Raw genomic sequence first — 17,737 nt, forward strand, 5'->3', positions numbered from 1 at the left:
GTAACTGCCCCTACATCTACCACTTCCTCAGCAAGTTCATTCCACATGCAAACCACCCTCTGTCAAAACATTGCCCCTCAGGTTCCTTTTAAATCTCTCTCCTCTCATCTTGAAAAAAATGCCCCTAGTTTTGAGCTCCCTCTTTGCTGTTCACCTTACCTCCACTCCTCATGATTTTATAAATCTCAATAAGGTCACCCCTCATCCTCCTGTGCTCCAATGAAAAAAGTCCCAGCCTCTCCTTATAGCTCAAACCCTCCAGTCCTGGGAACATCCTGGTAGATCTTTACCGAACCCTCTTAATAGAATTCTTCCTGTTACAGAGCCACCAGAAATGCTCTCCGTACCTGGAACGTGTCCTCACCAACATCCTGCACAACCTCAACATGATGTCCCATCTCCTATCCTCAATGGTGAAACAGTGAAGGGAATGGTGCTAAATGACTTCTTAACCGCCATGTCTACCAGTGATGCAACTTTCAAAGAACTATGCACCTGAACTTCTCACTGTTTTGCAATACAACCCAAGGTCCTACCATTAATTGTACAAGTCTTGCACTTCCTTGTTTTAGCAAAATGCAACCCCTCGCTTTTATTCACACCTCTCTCATACACACACACACACATACAACCCCCCAACACTCTCACAGGCTTATATTCCATCACACTCACAATTTACCAAGCATGCAAACACTCTTACACACACTCTCACGCACAAACTCTCATGCACACAATCACACACATATAACTCTATGGGGTGAATTTGTATTGGCAGAATTACATTTGCAGATACTTTCAATTTTGCTCAAAATGTGCACAGTCTGCAGGCAGCCAATCCATGTAATATTTTATAAAGTTCCTACTTTGGAAATAGAACCAGTCTAATTCAAGATTGGGATACTGACAGACTCAAACCCTACACCGTTCACGCATTTTCTGAGCTATCACTTTTTTTAATGAAATCTTAAGTCATCTTGAGAACGTGACAGAAAGGATGTTCTGGGATTTACATATTAATGAACTGAAACTTGCAACCCATTCTAAAAGGTGAATGACTTAACAGCAATCCAGGTTTGTTCAATATATCCTATCAGTTGCATGACACTGAACTTTGGCTACAAAATCTGTGCCTTTTGATCCTGCTTCACAGCTACCCGATGAAGGAGCACTGCTCCAAAAGTTAGTGCTTCCACATAAACCTGTTGGATTATAACCTGGTGTTGTGTGATTTTTAACTTTGTCCTTCCCAGTCGAACACTGGCTCCTCCATATCATTTCTAGTGAACGCAGCCCACACCTTGGTGCTGCCAGTAAACTTTACAATGCCGATGAAACGATGCACTCTGCGCTCCTGAAAAATTTACAATTTCTAATGATACCAGCTACTCATTCACTGCTCCACCTGATACACGACATTGGAAAGAAATGAGCAGCTTTAAAACAAAAACTCTTGGAGCTCAAAGCTTTCATTGAGAGTCTGAGCCTGGCCGTAAGTTCAGGTAACCTTTATTGTGACCCAACTTTGTTACAGCTTCCGATCTCCCCAGCAAAAAAGGTGTAGAAAAAGTAGCTACTTTTTAAACAGCTCGAGGTCAAAGCGCACGCACTCCCCTCCGCTCCCCCCCATGCCACCTCACTTCTTTTACTATTGGTCCAGTCAATAATGGCACTCAGCCATTGTTCCTTCACTACCCTTGCGATGGCACATGAACTCGCTGGTGGCTCTGTCGGTGGGAGGTGCGGGTGATGCCCTTTGCACACAGAGTGGGTGATTGGCCTCTCCCCATTGTGAATCTGCTGGTGCTTCAGCAGGGTGGAAGAATTGCTGAACACGTTCCCACACTTGGGGCACGAGAACGGCCTCTCCCCAGTGTGGACCCACTGGTGCTTCAACAGGGCAGAGGAATTGCTGAAGGCGTTCCCACACTCAGGGCATTTGAATGGCCTCTTCCCCATGTGGACCTGCTGGTGCTTCAGCAGGGCAGAGGAATTGCTGAAGGCCTTCCAGCACTCGGGGCAGGAGAATGGACTCTTCCCAATGTGGACCTGCCAATGCCTCAGCAGGTTGGAAGAATTGCTGAAGGCCTTTCCGCATTCGTGGCAACTGAAAGGCCTCTCCCTGTGTGCAACCGCTGGTGCTTCAGCAGGGCGGAGGAATCGCTGAAGGCCTTCCGGCACTCGGTGCAGGAGAACGGCCCCTCCCTCGTGTGGACCCATCAGTGGGTCAGCAGGTTGGAGGAATTGTTGAAGGCCTTCCAGCACTCAGGCAGCTGAAGGGCCTCTTCCCAGTGTGGACCCGCCGGTGCTTCAGCAGGGAAGAGGAATTGCTGAAGGCCTTCCTGCACTTGGGGGAGATGCCTTTCTGCTGCCCCAACTGCGGGAAAGTCTTCAGCAATTCCTCCACCCTGCTGAAGCACTGGCGGGTCCACATGAGGGAGAGGCCTTTCAGCTGTCCTGTCAGGGCCCGCCAGTGCTTCAGCAGGGTGGAGGAATCGCTGAAGACTTTCCCGCTGACAGGGCAGGAGAACAGCCTCTCCCCAGTGTGGCTGCGCCAATGAGACTCCAGGACAGATGGGACATGAAAGCCTTTTCCACGGTTGCCACACTTCCATGGTTTCTCCAAAGGGCAGGATTCCTCTGGTTTCTCCATGGCCGAAGCTTGCGCTGCACACAAATGCGTGTACAGTCCCTCTCTGCCGTGAATTCCTCTTTCCAGACCTTATCGCTGTTTCATGATCCACATTCAGTGCGCTGCACCAACAGGATTTCTCATCCAGTCCCACTGACGCTGAAAATGTACCGAAACAGGAACCAAAAAGCTTTGCTCCTTCTCACAGAATTATAGTTGAAAATTGGTGCGGTCCCGATGGATTGAGTGACTGTCAGACATTGACGTCAAAGTGAGGACTGCAGACGCTGGAGAGTCAGTGTTGAAAAGTGCGGCACTGGAAAAGCACAGCAAGTCAGGCAGCATCCGAGGAGCAGGAGAGTCAATGTTTTGGGCAGGCGGCCTTCTCTGTTGATTTTGAAACTTCTGTCTTCAGATCTTCAAATACTCTGCAAAAAGAGATTACAAAAGTCATTATTACCATTGCAGGGTAGAAATTCAGAACAAGCAATTCTACTTTCTGCAGAATATTCTTTTCTTTTGTTGTTCCACAAAAAGGAAAACACCATCCCACTCTCTCTCTCTCCCTCTGCTCTAACTAATCCTCCTGAAGCTGCTGATTGAGGATCTTACAGGGGCAGAAAAGCGAAAACATCAAGACTGACACCTCTCTGAATTTTGGGTAACTCCACCTGAAAGTTAATATCTTTCACAACATTGGGCTCCTGCTGACAGTGAACAAGTCTGATTTTGGAAAGCAAAACAAAAGTTTGTCAATTCAGGGTGAACCTGCAATTCAGCTTCTTGATGAACAACCAGACATGAAATGGTTAACATCCCCAGAAAGGTGGGAACAAAATGAGACATCAAGGCATTAACACCGACACACTTCAGTCAAATTCTTCTGTTCCCAGTAAGAGCAAAACATCCTTGAAAGCTGCTTTGAAAGTCCAGTCTTCACAACGACCCTTTTGCTTTCACCGCCGACGATTAAACTCATATAGCACGGAAACAGACCCTTCGATTCAACTAGTCTGTGCCAAACAGATATCCTAAATTAATCTTGTCCAATTTGCCTGCATGTGGTCCATATCCCTCTAAACCCTTCATATTCATGTACCCATCTAGATGCCTTTTAAAATTCCCCTCTCACCTCAAACTTATGCCTTCTAGTTTTGGACTCCCCTACCCTGGGCAAAAGACCTTGGGTATTCACCCTATCCATGCCCCTTATGAACGTCTATAAGGTCACCCCTCAGCCTCCAATGTTTCAGGGAAAATATCCCCAGCTTATTCAGCTTCTTCTTGTATCTCAAACCCTCCAACTCTGGCAACTCTGTAAATCTTTTCCGATCCTATTCAAAGTTTCGCAATAGCTTTCCTATAACAGGGAAACCAGAAATGAACGCAGTCTTCCAAATGTGGCCGAACCAATGTCCTGTACAGTCACAACATGACCTCCCAACTCCTATACTCAATGCTCTAGCCAATAAAGGAAAACTTACCAAATTCCTTCTTCACTGTCCTGTCTACCTGAGACTCCACTTTCAAGGAACTATGAACCCGCACTCCGAAGTCTCTTTGTTCTGCAACACTCCCCTTAACTGTGTCAGTCCTGCCTGGATTACTTGACCAAAATGCAAACCACACACTTCATTAAATTAAACACCATCTGCCACTCCTTGGCCCATCAGCCCATCTGATCAAATCTAAAATATAGTGAACTCTCTTTCCTCTCTTATTCCTTTGAAGCTGAAAATCTCTATCCCACACACACTCCCTCCATTCTCACTTTGTTGAACCTAATCCCTGCTGTATCTCATCCTGAAAGGTGTGGTTCATGCTGATTAACAGGGCCACACTCAGGGGGGTTCCAATTCAAACATTCAGTATCCTGACCAGCTTGGACAGAGTGGACGTTGGGAAGATGTTTCCATTGGTTCTAGTCTCTCCAACTAGTGGGCACAGCCTCAGTGTAAAGGGAAGACCTTTAAGAACGGAGATAAGAAGAAACTTCTTCAGCCAGACAGTCGTGAATCTATGGAATTCACTGCCACAGAAGGCTGTGGTGGACAGGTCATTGAGGATATTGAAGACTGAGATAGATAGGTTCTAGAGTATCAAGGAGATCGAGGATTACGGAGACAAAGTGGAAGAATGGAGCTGAGAAACCTATCAGCCATGATTGAATGGCAGAGCAGACCCGATGGGCTGAATGACCCAACTCTGCTCCTATGTCTTATGGTCTCCTGCCGTCCTGGACACAGACTGTGAGAATTGGAAGCAAGAGTCAGCCATTGGGCCTTTGAAGCCTGCACCAGCATTCAACAGATCCTAACTCGACATGAATCTACTAACATCTAGGTGAATAGGCTGGGAAGTTTTCACTGGAGCATAGTTTGAGAGGTGATCTTACAGAGGTTTATAATATCATGAGTGGCATAGATGAGATGACTGCTGGGTATCCTTTCCCGAGGGCGAGGTTTCAAGATTACGCAGCAAATTTGAAGGTGAGAGGAGAAAGATTTTAAAAAGGCATGAGGGGCACTTTGTTTTGTTTACACAGAATGGTTTGTGTGTGGAATGAAGATCCAGAGGAAGTGGTGGATACAGGTACAGTAACAACATTTAAAAGACATTTGAGTAAGTACATATATTGGAAAGATTTGGAGGGATATGGGCCAAACACTGGCAGGTGGGACTAGTTTAGTTTGTGTGAATATAGTCAGCATGGACTAGTCCGAATGTAGGGTCTGTTTCTGTGCTGTATGACTATGTAACTGTTCTGTACCGGTGTTAAAACCATTTTCTTGCCTTTCCCCATAAACATACACTTCTTTGCTGTTCAAAAATCATTGAACTCAGTCTTGAATATATTCAATGACCCCCTAACTGCAGGAAGACATTCGGATTTCTCAACTCAATTTCTCTTGCTAACATACCACTTGCCTTACTGATTGCTTGCTGCACCTGTCTGACAACTGGCATTGACTGGTGTGGAAGCATGCTGCGGTCCCTTTGTACATCCACACATCATTCTGATGAAGGGCTCATGCCTAAAACTTCAGCTGTCCTGCTCCTCGGATACTGCTTGACTTGCTGTGCTTTTCCAGCCCACACTTTTCAACTCTGATCTCCAGCATCTGCAGTTCTCACTTTCTCCACGTCTCAATATATCATCATTGAAACAATAAACCTCCTTTCTGTATTTTTTCACAGAAAAGGCTCTAACTTCACATTGAGGTCCTGAATTTGCCACATGTTTGCCAATTGTGGTCTTCTCTACATCGGGAAGACTGAGTGTAAACTTGGGGAATGGTTCGCCAAGCATCGCAGCCGGGTCCGCCGAGGCAAACCGGACCTCCCAGTCACTGGCCATTTCAATTCCCCTTCCACTCCCTTTCTGACATGACTATCTTTGGCCTCCTCCATTGCCACAATGAACCTAACTGCAAATTGGAGGAACAACACCTCATCTTCTGCCTGGGCAGCCTACAGCTCCCAGAACTCAACACTGAGCTCTCCAATTTCAGGTAACCTCCCTTACCATTCCCCAACTCCCTTCCATTCCTCCATGCCACCAACCAGATTCCTTCCACAAATTAACCAACCTGGTTGGACCCTCTCCCCACTTCACCTATTCCCACTTCACCACGCTGACCCCAGCACACCCTTATTCTGCAGTTCCCCCTATACTCACCCCCAGTCCTGAAGAAGAGTTGCACCTGAAACTTCAACTTCTCCACCTCCTGATGCTGCCTGGCTTGCTACGTTCTTCCAGCCTCCTGCCTGAATATTTACCAATTGAGACACAGACCTGGACCAACATTTCCTGAGTTGTCCTTTGGATTCACTCCCGTTCCTTTCAGTTGCTACAAGTCAATAGTTTATAGAATCCCTGCAGTCCAACAAATCCACACTGACCCTCCGAAGAGCAACTCACCCAGACCCATTCTCCTACCGTATTACTCTACATTTACTACTCAATAATGCACCTAACCTACACATCCCTGATGACTATAGGCAATTTAGCATGGTCAAAACCCACGCCCTTTGATCCCAGAATGAAAAAGGGGGTGAGAAAAAAAGAGTGCCATACTCACAGATGTTGGACAGAGGAAGGAAGTTGCAGTCTGAGGAAGGAGCTCGATCATCTTTCAGATAGTGGAGCAGTAGTAGGTTCAGAAGCTCATGGTCCACCTTCCGCATTCAGACAATAGAGTAGCTCTGAGTGGCAGGAGCACCATTCTTCTTCCGGTCCTCCTTGACTTTCTATTGATTCGTCAAAAGTTAGTCGCACGCCTCTTCAGCGAACAGCGAGGAACATGCGCAGTGATTTGCTGACACTGCCAAACATGAGTAGTGCCTGACTGACATCGAGGATCACACGCAGTATGATCTGTGGAGATGTCGCTGTTACTGACAGTTTTTAAGTGTTCAAATGCAGATAGGAGAAAAAAAGGGTGGAGCCATTTATTTTTCCCCTGTGGTTCAACTTTTAATTCCTTTTGCATTCTGTCTGGCTGCTCAACTTTTGTATGCCTTCTCCCCAGGGTAGTCGGAGCGAGTCTAGGACTACAGGGTATAGATTTATGGAGGGAACTAAGGGGCAAATCTTTCACACAGAGTATGTTGTGCGTTTGGAATGAGCTGCGAGAGGAATTGGTGATGACTGCTACGATTACAACATTTAAAAGACATCTGGATTGGTATATGAATATGAAGAGTTTAGAAGGAGATGGGCCAAATGCTGGCAAATGGGTCATTAGATTAAATTGGGATATCTGGTCAGCCTTGCCTGAAAGGCTTTATATCCGTGCTCTACAACTCTATTTCTACATAGTTGGAACCAATTACACAAGACTAGGAATTGTCCATTCACCCCTTACAGCCAGTCCAGAGCTGTAGCCTAACTGCGCATATTTCAATGCAAGTTTCAGAAAGATTTCAGCAGGTATTTCAAAAAAAAAGAATGTATGTACTTTCAGACTTTAACGATGTTTCTGAATATATCATTTTAGCTATTGTCAATTGTAAAGATCAGCCATTTCTCATCTTTCCCTTCTCCCAGGTAGAGTCATCACCACCCATTCTCTCTGTCTCTCTCCTAAGAAGGGCTTGATACAACGATCAAAGAGGGCTCAAGACACGAGAAAGACCGGAGTGAGGGGGAAGCTGGGGAGAAGAGAGACAGATTCGGGGGGGGGGGGGGGCAGTAGAGAGAGAGAGAAAATGGACAGGGGGCAGAGGGTAGAGCGTAGAGAAAGACTGGGGGTGACAGAGAATGAGAGAGGGGCAAAAGAGAGAGAAAATGGGGGAGGGGATGCAGAGTGCTGGGGAGGAGTGATACAGAATGGGGTGAGGAGAGAGCGAATTTGATATGCAGAGTGTTGGGAGAGAAAGAAACAGAGAGAATGCACAGGGGCACTGGGTGGGTAGAGAATGGATGGGGATGGAAGGTGGGGGGAAGAGGGAATGGGCTGTGTGGCAGAGGGCGGGGGAAGTGATGGAAAATGAATGGCGACAGAGGGTGAGGGAGAGATAATGGATGGAGGGGAGAGAGTGCGAAGAGAAACAACAGTGGTGCAGAGGGTGGCGTGAGAGACAACAGACAGGGTGTTAGAAGTAGAGAGGGAGAATGGACAGGGGGCGCTGTGTGGGGAGAAATTGACAGGGGGCGCTGTGTGTGCCGGCTAAATGGACAGGGGTGCTGTGGGTGGCAGGGGGAATGGACAGTGAGGGTGATGGGAGCCATGGGTGAATGGACAGAGGGTACTATGAGTTGCGGGGTAGTGGAATGGACAGGGGGTGCTTAGGGTGGGAGGGGAATGGACGGGGGTGCTGTGGGTGGCGGGGGAAATGGATAGGGCACTGTGGATGGTGGGGCGGGCAGAATGAACAGGGGGCGTTGTGGGTGGCAGGGGTACATGCAGGGGGCACTGTGGGTGACGGGGGTGAATGAATGGGGGCGATATGTGTGGCAGGGGAATGGACAAGGGGTGCTGTGGGTGATGGGGGGTTAGATCGAGGGATGTAAGGGACCATCTTTTTATGCTGATGGTTATGTGTGTGTGGAAAAAGCTGCTAAAGGAAGTTGTACAGTTGAGTACGATTACATCCTTTAAAAGGTGTCTGGATGAATCATTTGGATTTAGAGGGATATGGGCCAAATGCTGGAAATTAGGATTGGGTCAGTCTCGGACAATTGGTCAGCGTGGATGTGTTGAACTGAAGTTTGTTTCAGTGCAGTGTGACTCTATAAGTCAATAACACTTAGAGTCATAGAGATGTACAGCATGGAAACAGACCCCTCGGTACAACCCGTCCACGCTGACCAGATATCCCAACCCAAACTAGTCCCACCTGCCAGCACCCGGCCCATATCCCTCCAAACCCTTCCTATTCATATACCCATTTAAGTGCCTCGTAAATGTTGCAATTGTACCAGCCTCCACCACTTCCTCTGGCAGCTCATTCCGTACCCGTACCACCCTCTGTGTGAAAAAGTTGCCCCTTAAGTCTCTTTTATATCTTTCCCCTCTCACCCAAAACCTATGCCTTCTAGTTCTGGACTCCCTGACCCCAGGGAAAAGACTTTGCCTATTTACCCTATCCATGCCCCTCATAATTTTGTAAACCTTTTATGAGCGAAACTTGACCTTTTTAGTGATAATCTTCCCACTGGATTTGTTTTAATGCACCCAGTGTCCGGAGCTTTTTGGTGGGTAAAAGTGGCACAAATCCACGAGATCTTGTGGAAGCAGTGCATTTGTCAAATACTTTCATCTGTCCATCTTCTACAAGGCACAATTTAGCAGTGAAGTGGAATACTCTCCCACCAGCTTAGATGAGTGCAGCTTCAACATCACTGAAAAAAACTTGATACCATCCAGGACAAAGTAACCTGATAGATTGGCACCATATCCACATACATGCACTCCCTCTGCTCCACTGTTCAGAACCAGTAGTGTGTACTATCTACAAGACGCACCACAGAAATTCAGCAAAGAACCTGAGAAAATACCTTCCAAACTAACAACCACTTCCAGCTAGAAGGACCAGGACAAAAGCTACTTGGGAACACAATCTCTTGCAAGTACCCCTCCAAGCCACTCATCATATTGACTTGGAAATATATTGCTGTTCCTTCAGTGTTGCTGGGTCTAAATCCTGGAATTCCCTCCCTAAGGACATTGTGGGTCATCGTGAAGCGTGTGGACCACAGCAGTTCAAAACGGCAGCCCATCACCACCTTCTCAAGGGGAACAAAATGCTGGCCAGCCAGCAACTATCATGTACCACGAATAACTTTTAACAAATGATTGAAACAGAGTGTTGGAATGTGCAAACAAAAAACAAAATCAACGTTCAGGAGTGACAGGTGGAGGGTATTGACTCGGTCCTTATTTGAGGACAGATACAGAGCAACATACTGACACTGAACTGGAAATAGAGTTTAGAGGTAAACACCTGGAGTCTTTCATTCAGTGTATACATTTAAAATCGATTAAAGGTTGGTTCCTGAGATGTACTACAACAACACACGAGTAGGACAGTTAAGGAAGCATATGAGACACTTGATTTAATCTCTTTAATGGCAGCTATATCTCCCACACTCCCATGCGATGGAGAAACCCCTCTTCTGATGGCGGACAGTGCACGTGCGCTGAGAGGGAGGTGCTGTTGCGCATGTGTCAGATAGGCATGGGGCACCGCCCCTCATCGTTCTGGTCGATGGCTGACCAATCTTTGGGAAACCCTGGAGGACCGGAAGGAGTCATCCGGCCAATCAGAGCGCCCCGTATTGTCTGAATGCGGAAGGTGGACCATGAGCTTCTAAAGCTGCTGCTGCTCCTGCTCCTCTCTCTGAATGAAGGTTGAGCTTTAACTCAGACGGCAACTTCCTTCCTCTGTCCAACACCATCCAAATGGTCCAATTTGAAATCTAAATGTTGACCTTGCTTTTGTGCACCCCTTGTGCAGCCGTAACCCTGCACGCCTCGCTCGGTCTAAGCGCCGTATGACCTGCATGTCCTTGTTTGCTCGGATCTGACTGTACTGCTCACAAATCCGAAACTTTTGACATAGAACACAGAACAGTACAGGCACTTTATCCTACTCTCAGATGAGGCATACCCTTCATTGTACTAACTTCCATGTGCCTATCGCTTAAATGTTGCTAATATATCGGACTCTACTACCACTGCTGGCAGTGGATTCCATGCACCCACCACTCTGCGTGAAGAACCTACTCTGACATCTCCCCCAAACCTTCCTCCAATTACCTTAAAATTATGCCGACTTGTAACAATCATTTCTTCCAATGCTATCTACTCTATCTATGCCTCTCAACATCTTGTATACCTCTATTAAGACATCTCTCATCCTTTTTCACTCCAATGTCCATTTCATACCTTGTGCTAATATTTTTTGAAGGACTTCTTCAGAAGGATAATATATTACAAGGGGCAAAGACAGTGTACATACATAATATGATGTCTTTAAACTTGGTTACATTTTAATTAACAGAAGAGCTTATTTATTGTAAAATGGGTAAACTGAACATGCATTTTGAAGGGTGAGAGTGTGGAATATTTCGAGGTGCGTGGTAAAACAGAACTGAATTGGCATGGCTTTGACAAGAGGAGGTCATGTCTGACAAATGTATTAGGATTCTTTGAGCAGCGAATGAGTAAGTTAGACAAAGGGAGAGCCAGTGGATGTGAGTGATTTGGATTTCCAGAAGGCCTTTGACAAGGTGCAGTGCAGGAGGCTGTGAAATAAGATGAGTCCCAGGTGTTAGGGGCAAGGTTAGATTAGATTAGATTAGACTACAGTGTGGAAACAGGCCCTTCGGCCCAACAAGTCCACACCAACCCGCCGAAGCGAAACCCACCCATACCCCTACATTTACCCCTTACCTAACACTACGGGCAATTTAGTATGGCCAACTCACCTGGCCCTGCACATCTTTGGACTGTGGGAGGAAACCGGAGCACCCGGAGGAAACCCACGCAGACACGGGGAGAACACCACACAGTCAGTCGCCTGAGGCGGGAATTGAACCCGGGTCTCTGGCGCTGTGAGGCAGCAGTGCTAACCACTGTGCCACCGTGCCGCCATGGATTGAGGATTGGCTGGCAGAAGGCAAAGTGGTGGTATAAAGGGACATTTTTCAGGAGGGGGCAAGTGGAGTTCCAGAAAGGGTCCATGCTGGAAACACAAAGAGACTTAGGAGTTCCCAGCTCAGGATTCTCAGGGGAGAATTGTACCATTCTGGGGGGAATGGGTAACTGAGAAGGATCCTACTATTCATGGGTTGTGGTGGGGGGGTGGAAGGATTGTACCATTCACATGGGAAGGGGACAATTATACAATTCAGACAGCAAGTGTCATACCATTCATGTCAGATGTGGGTAGGGGAGGACTGTACCCTGAATGGGTGTGGGGGCGGAAAGGATTGTAATTGTTCATTGGAGAGGTAGCAGTGGGGAGGATTGTACCATTCACAGGGAGAACTATTTATTTTTATTTTCCAGAATTTCCATGATACAGGACAGATGCCAATTTTACCCACCAGAAATCTCCTGAAATTGGGTGCTCTAAAAAAAAAAATCCAGCAGGAAGATTATCAGTGAAGAGGTCTGGTTTTGGTCAGAGGATAGATATAGAGTCACACTACACGGAAACAGACCCTTCGGTTCAACTCATCCATGCCGACCAGATGTCTCAATCTGGCCCAGACCCAAGTTCCACATTTAGCCCACATCTCTCTAAACCTGAACCCTTCATCCAGATACGTTTTAAAATGTGCAATTGTACCCACTTCCTCTGACAGCTCATTCCATCCAAACATCACCTTCTGCATGAAAATGTTTCCCATTAGGTCCTTTGTAAATATTTCCCCCTCTCACCTTAAACCTATGCCCTCTAGTTTTGAACCTTCCCCCCCACCCCCTCCCCTCCCCGAGAAAAAAAGAGCTTGGCTATTCACTCTCTCCATGCCCCTCATGATTTTATAAATCAGTATAAGGTCACCCCTCAGGCTCTAACGCTCCAGGGTAAAAAAAGGCCCCAGCCTCTCCCTATAACTCAAAACCTCCAGTCCCAGTAACATCCCTGTAAATCTTGTCTGCAGCCTCACAAGTTTAACAGGGTCCTTCCAAATGAATGGCGACCAGACTTCTATGCCGTGTTATAAAAGTGGTCTCACCAATGTCCTGTACAACCACATGACGTCCCAACTCATTTAATCAATGCTGTGACCCATGAAAGCAAGCACTTTCTTCATCACTCTGTCTACCCGCAACTCCACTTTCAAGGATTAACGTCTGCACTCCTGGAGCTATTCATTCAGCAACAATCCCCAGGGGTCTACCATTCACTGTATCAGTCTACCCTGCTTAGTCCTCTCCAATTTTGTTCCATTTGCTCACACAGGCATGTCTTGTTGACTTTGTTCTGAGCAGTGTGGATGCTTTCTCCCTTTCACACTTCCATTAACACCCATATGATACCTCAATCTCACCTTCACCATCATTAGCAATCTATCTCTTTGGCTCGGGGTACTTCTCACCAGATGTTCCCCTCGGTCTTACTCCCCCCTCTGTCTATGCCATAAAAACAAGCATTTTCCAGCCCCTTTCAGTTCTGAATGAGAGTGAGATCAGACACGAGACATTAACCAATTCTCTCTCCACATACGTTCCCTGATCTGAAGACTTCCCCCAGCCCCCACAAGGATAGAAATGTCAGCACCTATTTCTCCAAATGTCATGTTTGATCTACTCATGACACATTCCTTGGATTTGGAGTGTTCTGATGTAGCGTTTAATAGGGATCCATCAAAATCAACATCCAGTCTTGTCTGAGAGCAGAACCAACTCAACTGACCGAACAAGCTGCACAACTCTTCTGTCGGATCTGTAGATGTGACATCCTCTCTCTCTCGTTAACACAACAGGATGAGAGGGGCTTGGAGTACCATTCTCTCTAAACACGATTCCTAATCCACTGTTATTCCAGACTTATATGCATAACATCTAAACCTAAACAGTTAAAGCTCCTCAGCCTGATCTCCCACCAACAACAGAATGGTTTCAGCGCAGAAAGAACGTGCTCTAATGGAATGATGTCTGTTCTTAAATTCCACGTTAAAGTTATTATTGCATTAATCTGTTATAAATGGTGTCCGATTCAGAGAGCATTCCTTTTTGTGGAACTCTACAGGAGTTTTCTGATCACAGAATCATACAGTACAGAAAAGGCCCTTTGGCCCATCAAATGTGTACCACCAATATGTTATCACTTACACTAGATTCATAGAGCTGTACAGCATGGAATCAGACCCTTTGGTGTCCATAACTAGAGGGCATAGGTTTAAGGTAGATGGGGAAGGGGATCTAAGGGGCAACCTTTTCACACAGAAGTTGATGCATGTATGGAATGAGCTACCAGAGGGAGTGGTGGGATTGGTACAATTACAACATTTCAAAGTCATCTGGATGGATAGATTAATTGAGACAGATATGGGTCAAGTGTTGGCAAATGGGATGAGATTAACTTCAGATATCTGGTCAGCATGGCCAAGTTGGATGGAAAGGTCAGTTTCCATGCTGTCCAGCACTATGGTGGGGACATAACCCATGTCCACATTCCCCACTCTACCCTGCCACTTGTTGTGTGGCCCAGACCCTGACAATTTCCACACAGCTCCGGGCATTTCTCACAAACGCCACTCGGATTGTCAGCCACTGTCAGAAACTTTAGTTTTCCTTTTTGTCCAACCTTCAGCACTGGGCGAGCATTCTCTGTTCCTGTTGTGGGATCGTGTTCAAATAGCCTCTTTATTCAGCAACCGCAAGTTGCACAAGCTTGAGGTGGAGATGGAATCCCAAAATACCGTCCTTACAGCAGCCTCTTTACACACAGTTCTTACAGAGATTAACACCCCGTCACTATGGTGTCCCATTGTTTTATCTATTGTACATAAACGCTGGCTACTACTCCTGATAGGATTGAGATTGTCTGTGTGGTCTGCTTGCAGAATTAAGAGGTGTTAGTCCTTTCGTCTTTTAAGTCAGCAAATGTTAGTAAAACTACTCGGCCTATATGCTCTAAATAAGTTAGACATTGTACCTGCACTGAATAAAATAATAAAGGATATTAAACTGTTTATCACTGCTGGATTGTGAGATATGTTTAGTATTTGCCAGCATGAGTTTCATTCATTCCTGCAATTTCATAGAAGCACAGTCTCGATAGTCAGCTTCTTAAAGGGGACAGTGGCTGCGAGTCAGGAAAACTACTTGATGTATTTATGTATTGATGTATTTATTCAGGTCCCGATAGACAGTTGGCAAGTGCTGATTAATATTCCATTCTTTCATGGTGATAAGATGGCAGGGAGGTATTGTTCTGAAAACATTACTATGTTGACAGTTATTCAGAGGTAGCTTTTGATGCAGAAATAGGCCTAAAACACTGCTAGTAGCAAGGGCTGGTAAGGGATGAAGGTGTGAAAAAGCAGGAATGAGTCAAAAGAGGTGTTTTAACTTATTCTATTTTGTAATAGTAAAATATACTACAAAACTGCAATTTTATGAATGAACGAATAAAGCTATGTTATAGGAAAGAGTTATGAGTGAATGAAATGGGAATGCAGTATTATTAGATATAGGGCTCCTGTGAGCAGCTTAGAAAAGAGTTATGAATGACTAAATAGAAAGCGTTTGAGAGTGGGTTAGTAAAGAGACCTATAACACAATATGTCACATCATCATGGCGGGGTTGGAGAAACTGGAGCCAGATTTCTTCGGAGTCAAACATGACAGATACACACCTCCTGACTTCAGTACATGCTCCAAATCAGTAAGTGTGTCTTAATAGGTGCTCAACTCACCAGGGAATATAATGCCCTCTTGAATATTAAGGGAAAAAGTGAGGACTGCAGATGCTGGAGATCAGAGCTGAAAATGTGTTGCTGGAAAAGCACAGCAGGTCAGGCAGCATCCAAGGAGCAGGAGAATCGACATTTCGGGCATGAGCCCTTCTTCAGGAATCCTGAAGGGCTCATGCCCGAAATGTCGATTCTCCTGCTCCTTGGATGCTGCCTGACCTGCTGCGCTTTTCCAGCAACACATTTTCAGCTCTTGAATATTAAGACAAGTAACACCCAAAAAGCATCCAAATGTTCACTACTCAGTGTGACTGGATTGGTGTCTGAGCAGATGGCATGACTGACTGAATCCCTTCCCGCACTCGGAGCAGGTGAACGGTCTCTCCCCAGTGTGGATAGGCTGGTGTCTCCGCAGGGAAGACCAATCAATGAAGCCCTCCCCGCATATGGAGCAGGTGAATGGTCTCTCCCTGGTGTGGACCCACCGGTGTCGCCGCAGGGGGGATGAATCGCTGAAGTGCTTACCGCACACAGAGCAGGTGAACGGCCTCTCCCCGGTGTGGACCCGCTGGTGGTTCATCAAGGCAGAGGACCGTGTGAATACCTGCCCGCACACTGAGCAGGAGAAAGGCCTCTCCCCGGTGTGGACTCGCTGGTGGGTCAGCAAGGCAGAAGACTGGGTGAACGCCTTCCCGCACATGGAGCAGGTGAACGGCCTCTCCCCAGTGTGAATCCGCCGGTGGGTCACCAGGGTGGATAACTGAATGAACGCCTTCCCGCAGACAGAGCAGGTGTTCGGCCTCTCCCCGGTGTGGACCCGCTGGTGACTCTGGAGGTTGGAAGACTGGTTGAACGCCTTCCCACACACAGAGCAGGTGAAAGGCTTCTCCCTAGAGTGGAACCGGTGGTGACTATGCAGGGAGGATAACTGAACAAACGCCTTCCCACACACATTGCATGTGAAAGGCCTCTCCCCCGTATGGACCCGCTGGTGAGTCACTAGGGCGGATGAATGGGTAAACCCCTTCCCACACACGGAGCAGGTGAACGGCCTCTCCCCAGTGTGACGGCGGCGATGGCTTTCAAGCAAGCATGGGAATTTGAATTCCTTCCCGCAGTCTCCACATTTCCACGGTTTCTCCATCACGTGGGAATCCCCACCGCCTTCTAGTGTTGACAATCAGTTGAAGGACCATTCACAAATGGAAGGTGTTCTATGTCTTGCTGCTGTGAACGGGATGTTGCTATTTCAGACTTTGTACCCGCTTAAAGCTCTTCCCACAGTCAGTTCACTGGTACATGCTCACTGAGGTCTGTGTACTTCAGTCTCACTGAAGTTTGAAACATTTCAAAGCAGACAAGACAGAAGAGAAATAAAATTTCCAGTGAGATTCAAAAGACTGATAACATTCCTATGCCAGTGAATCGATTGTCTCGATCAGATCTTGTTTTGAGATTTATGGCTGCAATTCCATCCATTCTCATATCCTGTAAAATAGAGAATACAGAAGACATCACTATCTACAAAGGATAGAAATTCCAAACAGACAATTCTGGTTCCTGTGGAACATTCTTTCTTCTCAATGCCACAGTGTCCCTCCATTCTCACTAGGTATTATTGCCCCATGCTCCACATTCTCCTAAAAATGCTGAAGAATGTTGACTGATGGATCTATGCTCACCTCTTCCTGCCCTGGACACAGGTTGTCACAGATTGAACCAGGAGTGAGCCATTCAGCTTCTGGGGTTTGCTCTGCTGTTCCATAAAATCATATCTGTGCTGCTTTGGCCTTCACTCCATTTCCTGCTGTTCTCCATAACCTTTCATATCCCTGTCATTTAAAATTATCTTCAATTAAGCCTTGAATACATTCCATCAGCCAGTCTCCATTACCCTCTGTGGGGGAACATTCCATAAACTAACAAGAAAAGAATAAATTCCTCATTTCTCCCTGAAATGGGAGACCACTTCCAGGCAGGTGGAAACTAGCTAGTTTAGAATCATGTTCAGCATGGACTGGATGGAATAAAGAGTCAGAAACTGAGCAGTTTAACCCCAGAATAGAAAGGTGGGTGAGAAAAGAAAGTGCCGTACTCACAGATAGTGAACAGAGAAAGGAAGTTGCAGTCTGAGGTGAAGCTCAATCTTCATTCAGGGAGAGAGGAGCAGCATCAGCTTCAGAAGCTCATTGTCAAACTTCCGCATTCAGTCAATACGGCGGTTCTGATTG

The 17,737-nt window shown here is 46.4% G+C and overlaps 1 protein-coding gene across 2 annotated transcripts; it reads right to left on the minus strand.

Annotated features, from left to right (window-relative positions):
• Nucleotides 1-2,839: 2,839 nt before the first annotated feature.
• LOC148143663 (uncharacterized) lies at nucleotides 2,840-17,737 on the minus strand. Of its 2 annotated transcripts, XM_087974440.1 has the most exons (3): nucleotides 17,606-17,737; nucleotides 16,032-16,994; nucleotides 2,840-3,057 (listed from the first exon to the last, which is right to left on the minus strand). In XM_087974440.1, exons 2-3 carry the CDS (start codon nucleotides 16,648-16,650, stop codon nucleotides 3,041-3,043), a joined length of 636 nt encoding a protein of 211 aa, XP_087830566.1. In that variant the 5' UTR covers nucleotides 16,651-16,994; nucleotides 17,606-17,737; the 3' UTR covers nucleotides 2,840-3,040. The 2 variants fall into 2 exon arrangements, with proteins under 2 accessions (XP_087830566.1, XP_087830565.1); XM_087974439.1 differs by lacking the exon at nucleotides 2,840-3,057 and having other exon boundaries at nucleotides 15,747-16,994.

Source organism: Chiloscyllium plagiosum, unplaced genomic scaffold, assembly GCF_037043375.1.
Source record: "Chiloscyllium plagiosum isolate Xiang-an unplaced genomic scaffold, Cpla_swu_hap1 HiC_scaffold_27, whole genome shotgun sequence".
Lineage (NCBI taxonomy): Eukaryota > Metazoa > Chordata > Chondrichthyes > Orectolobiformes > Hemiscylliidae > Chiloscyllium > Chiloscyllium plagiosum.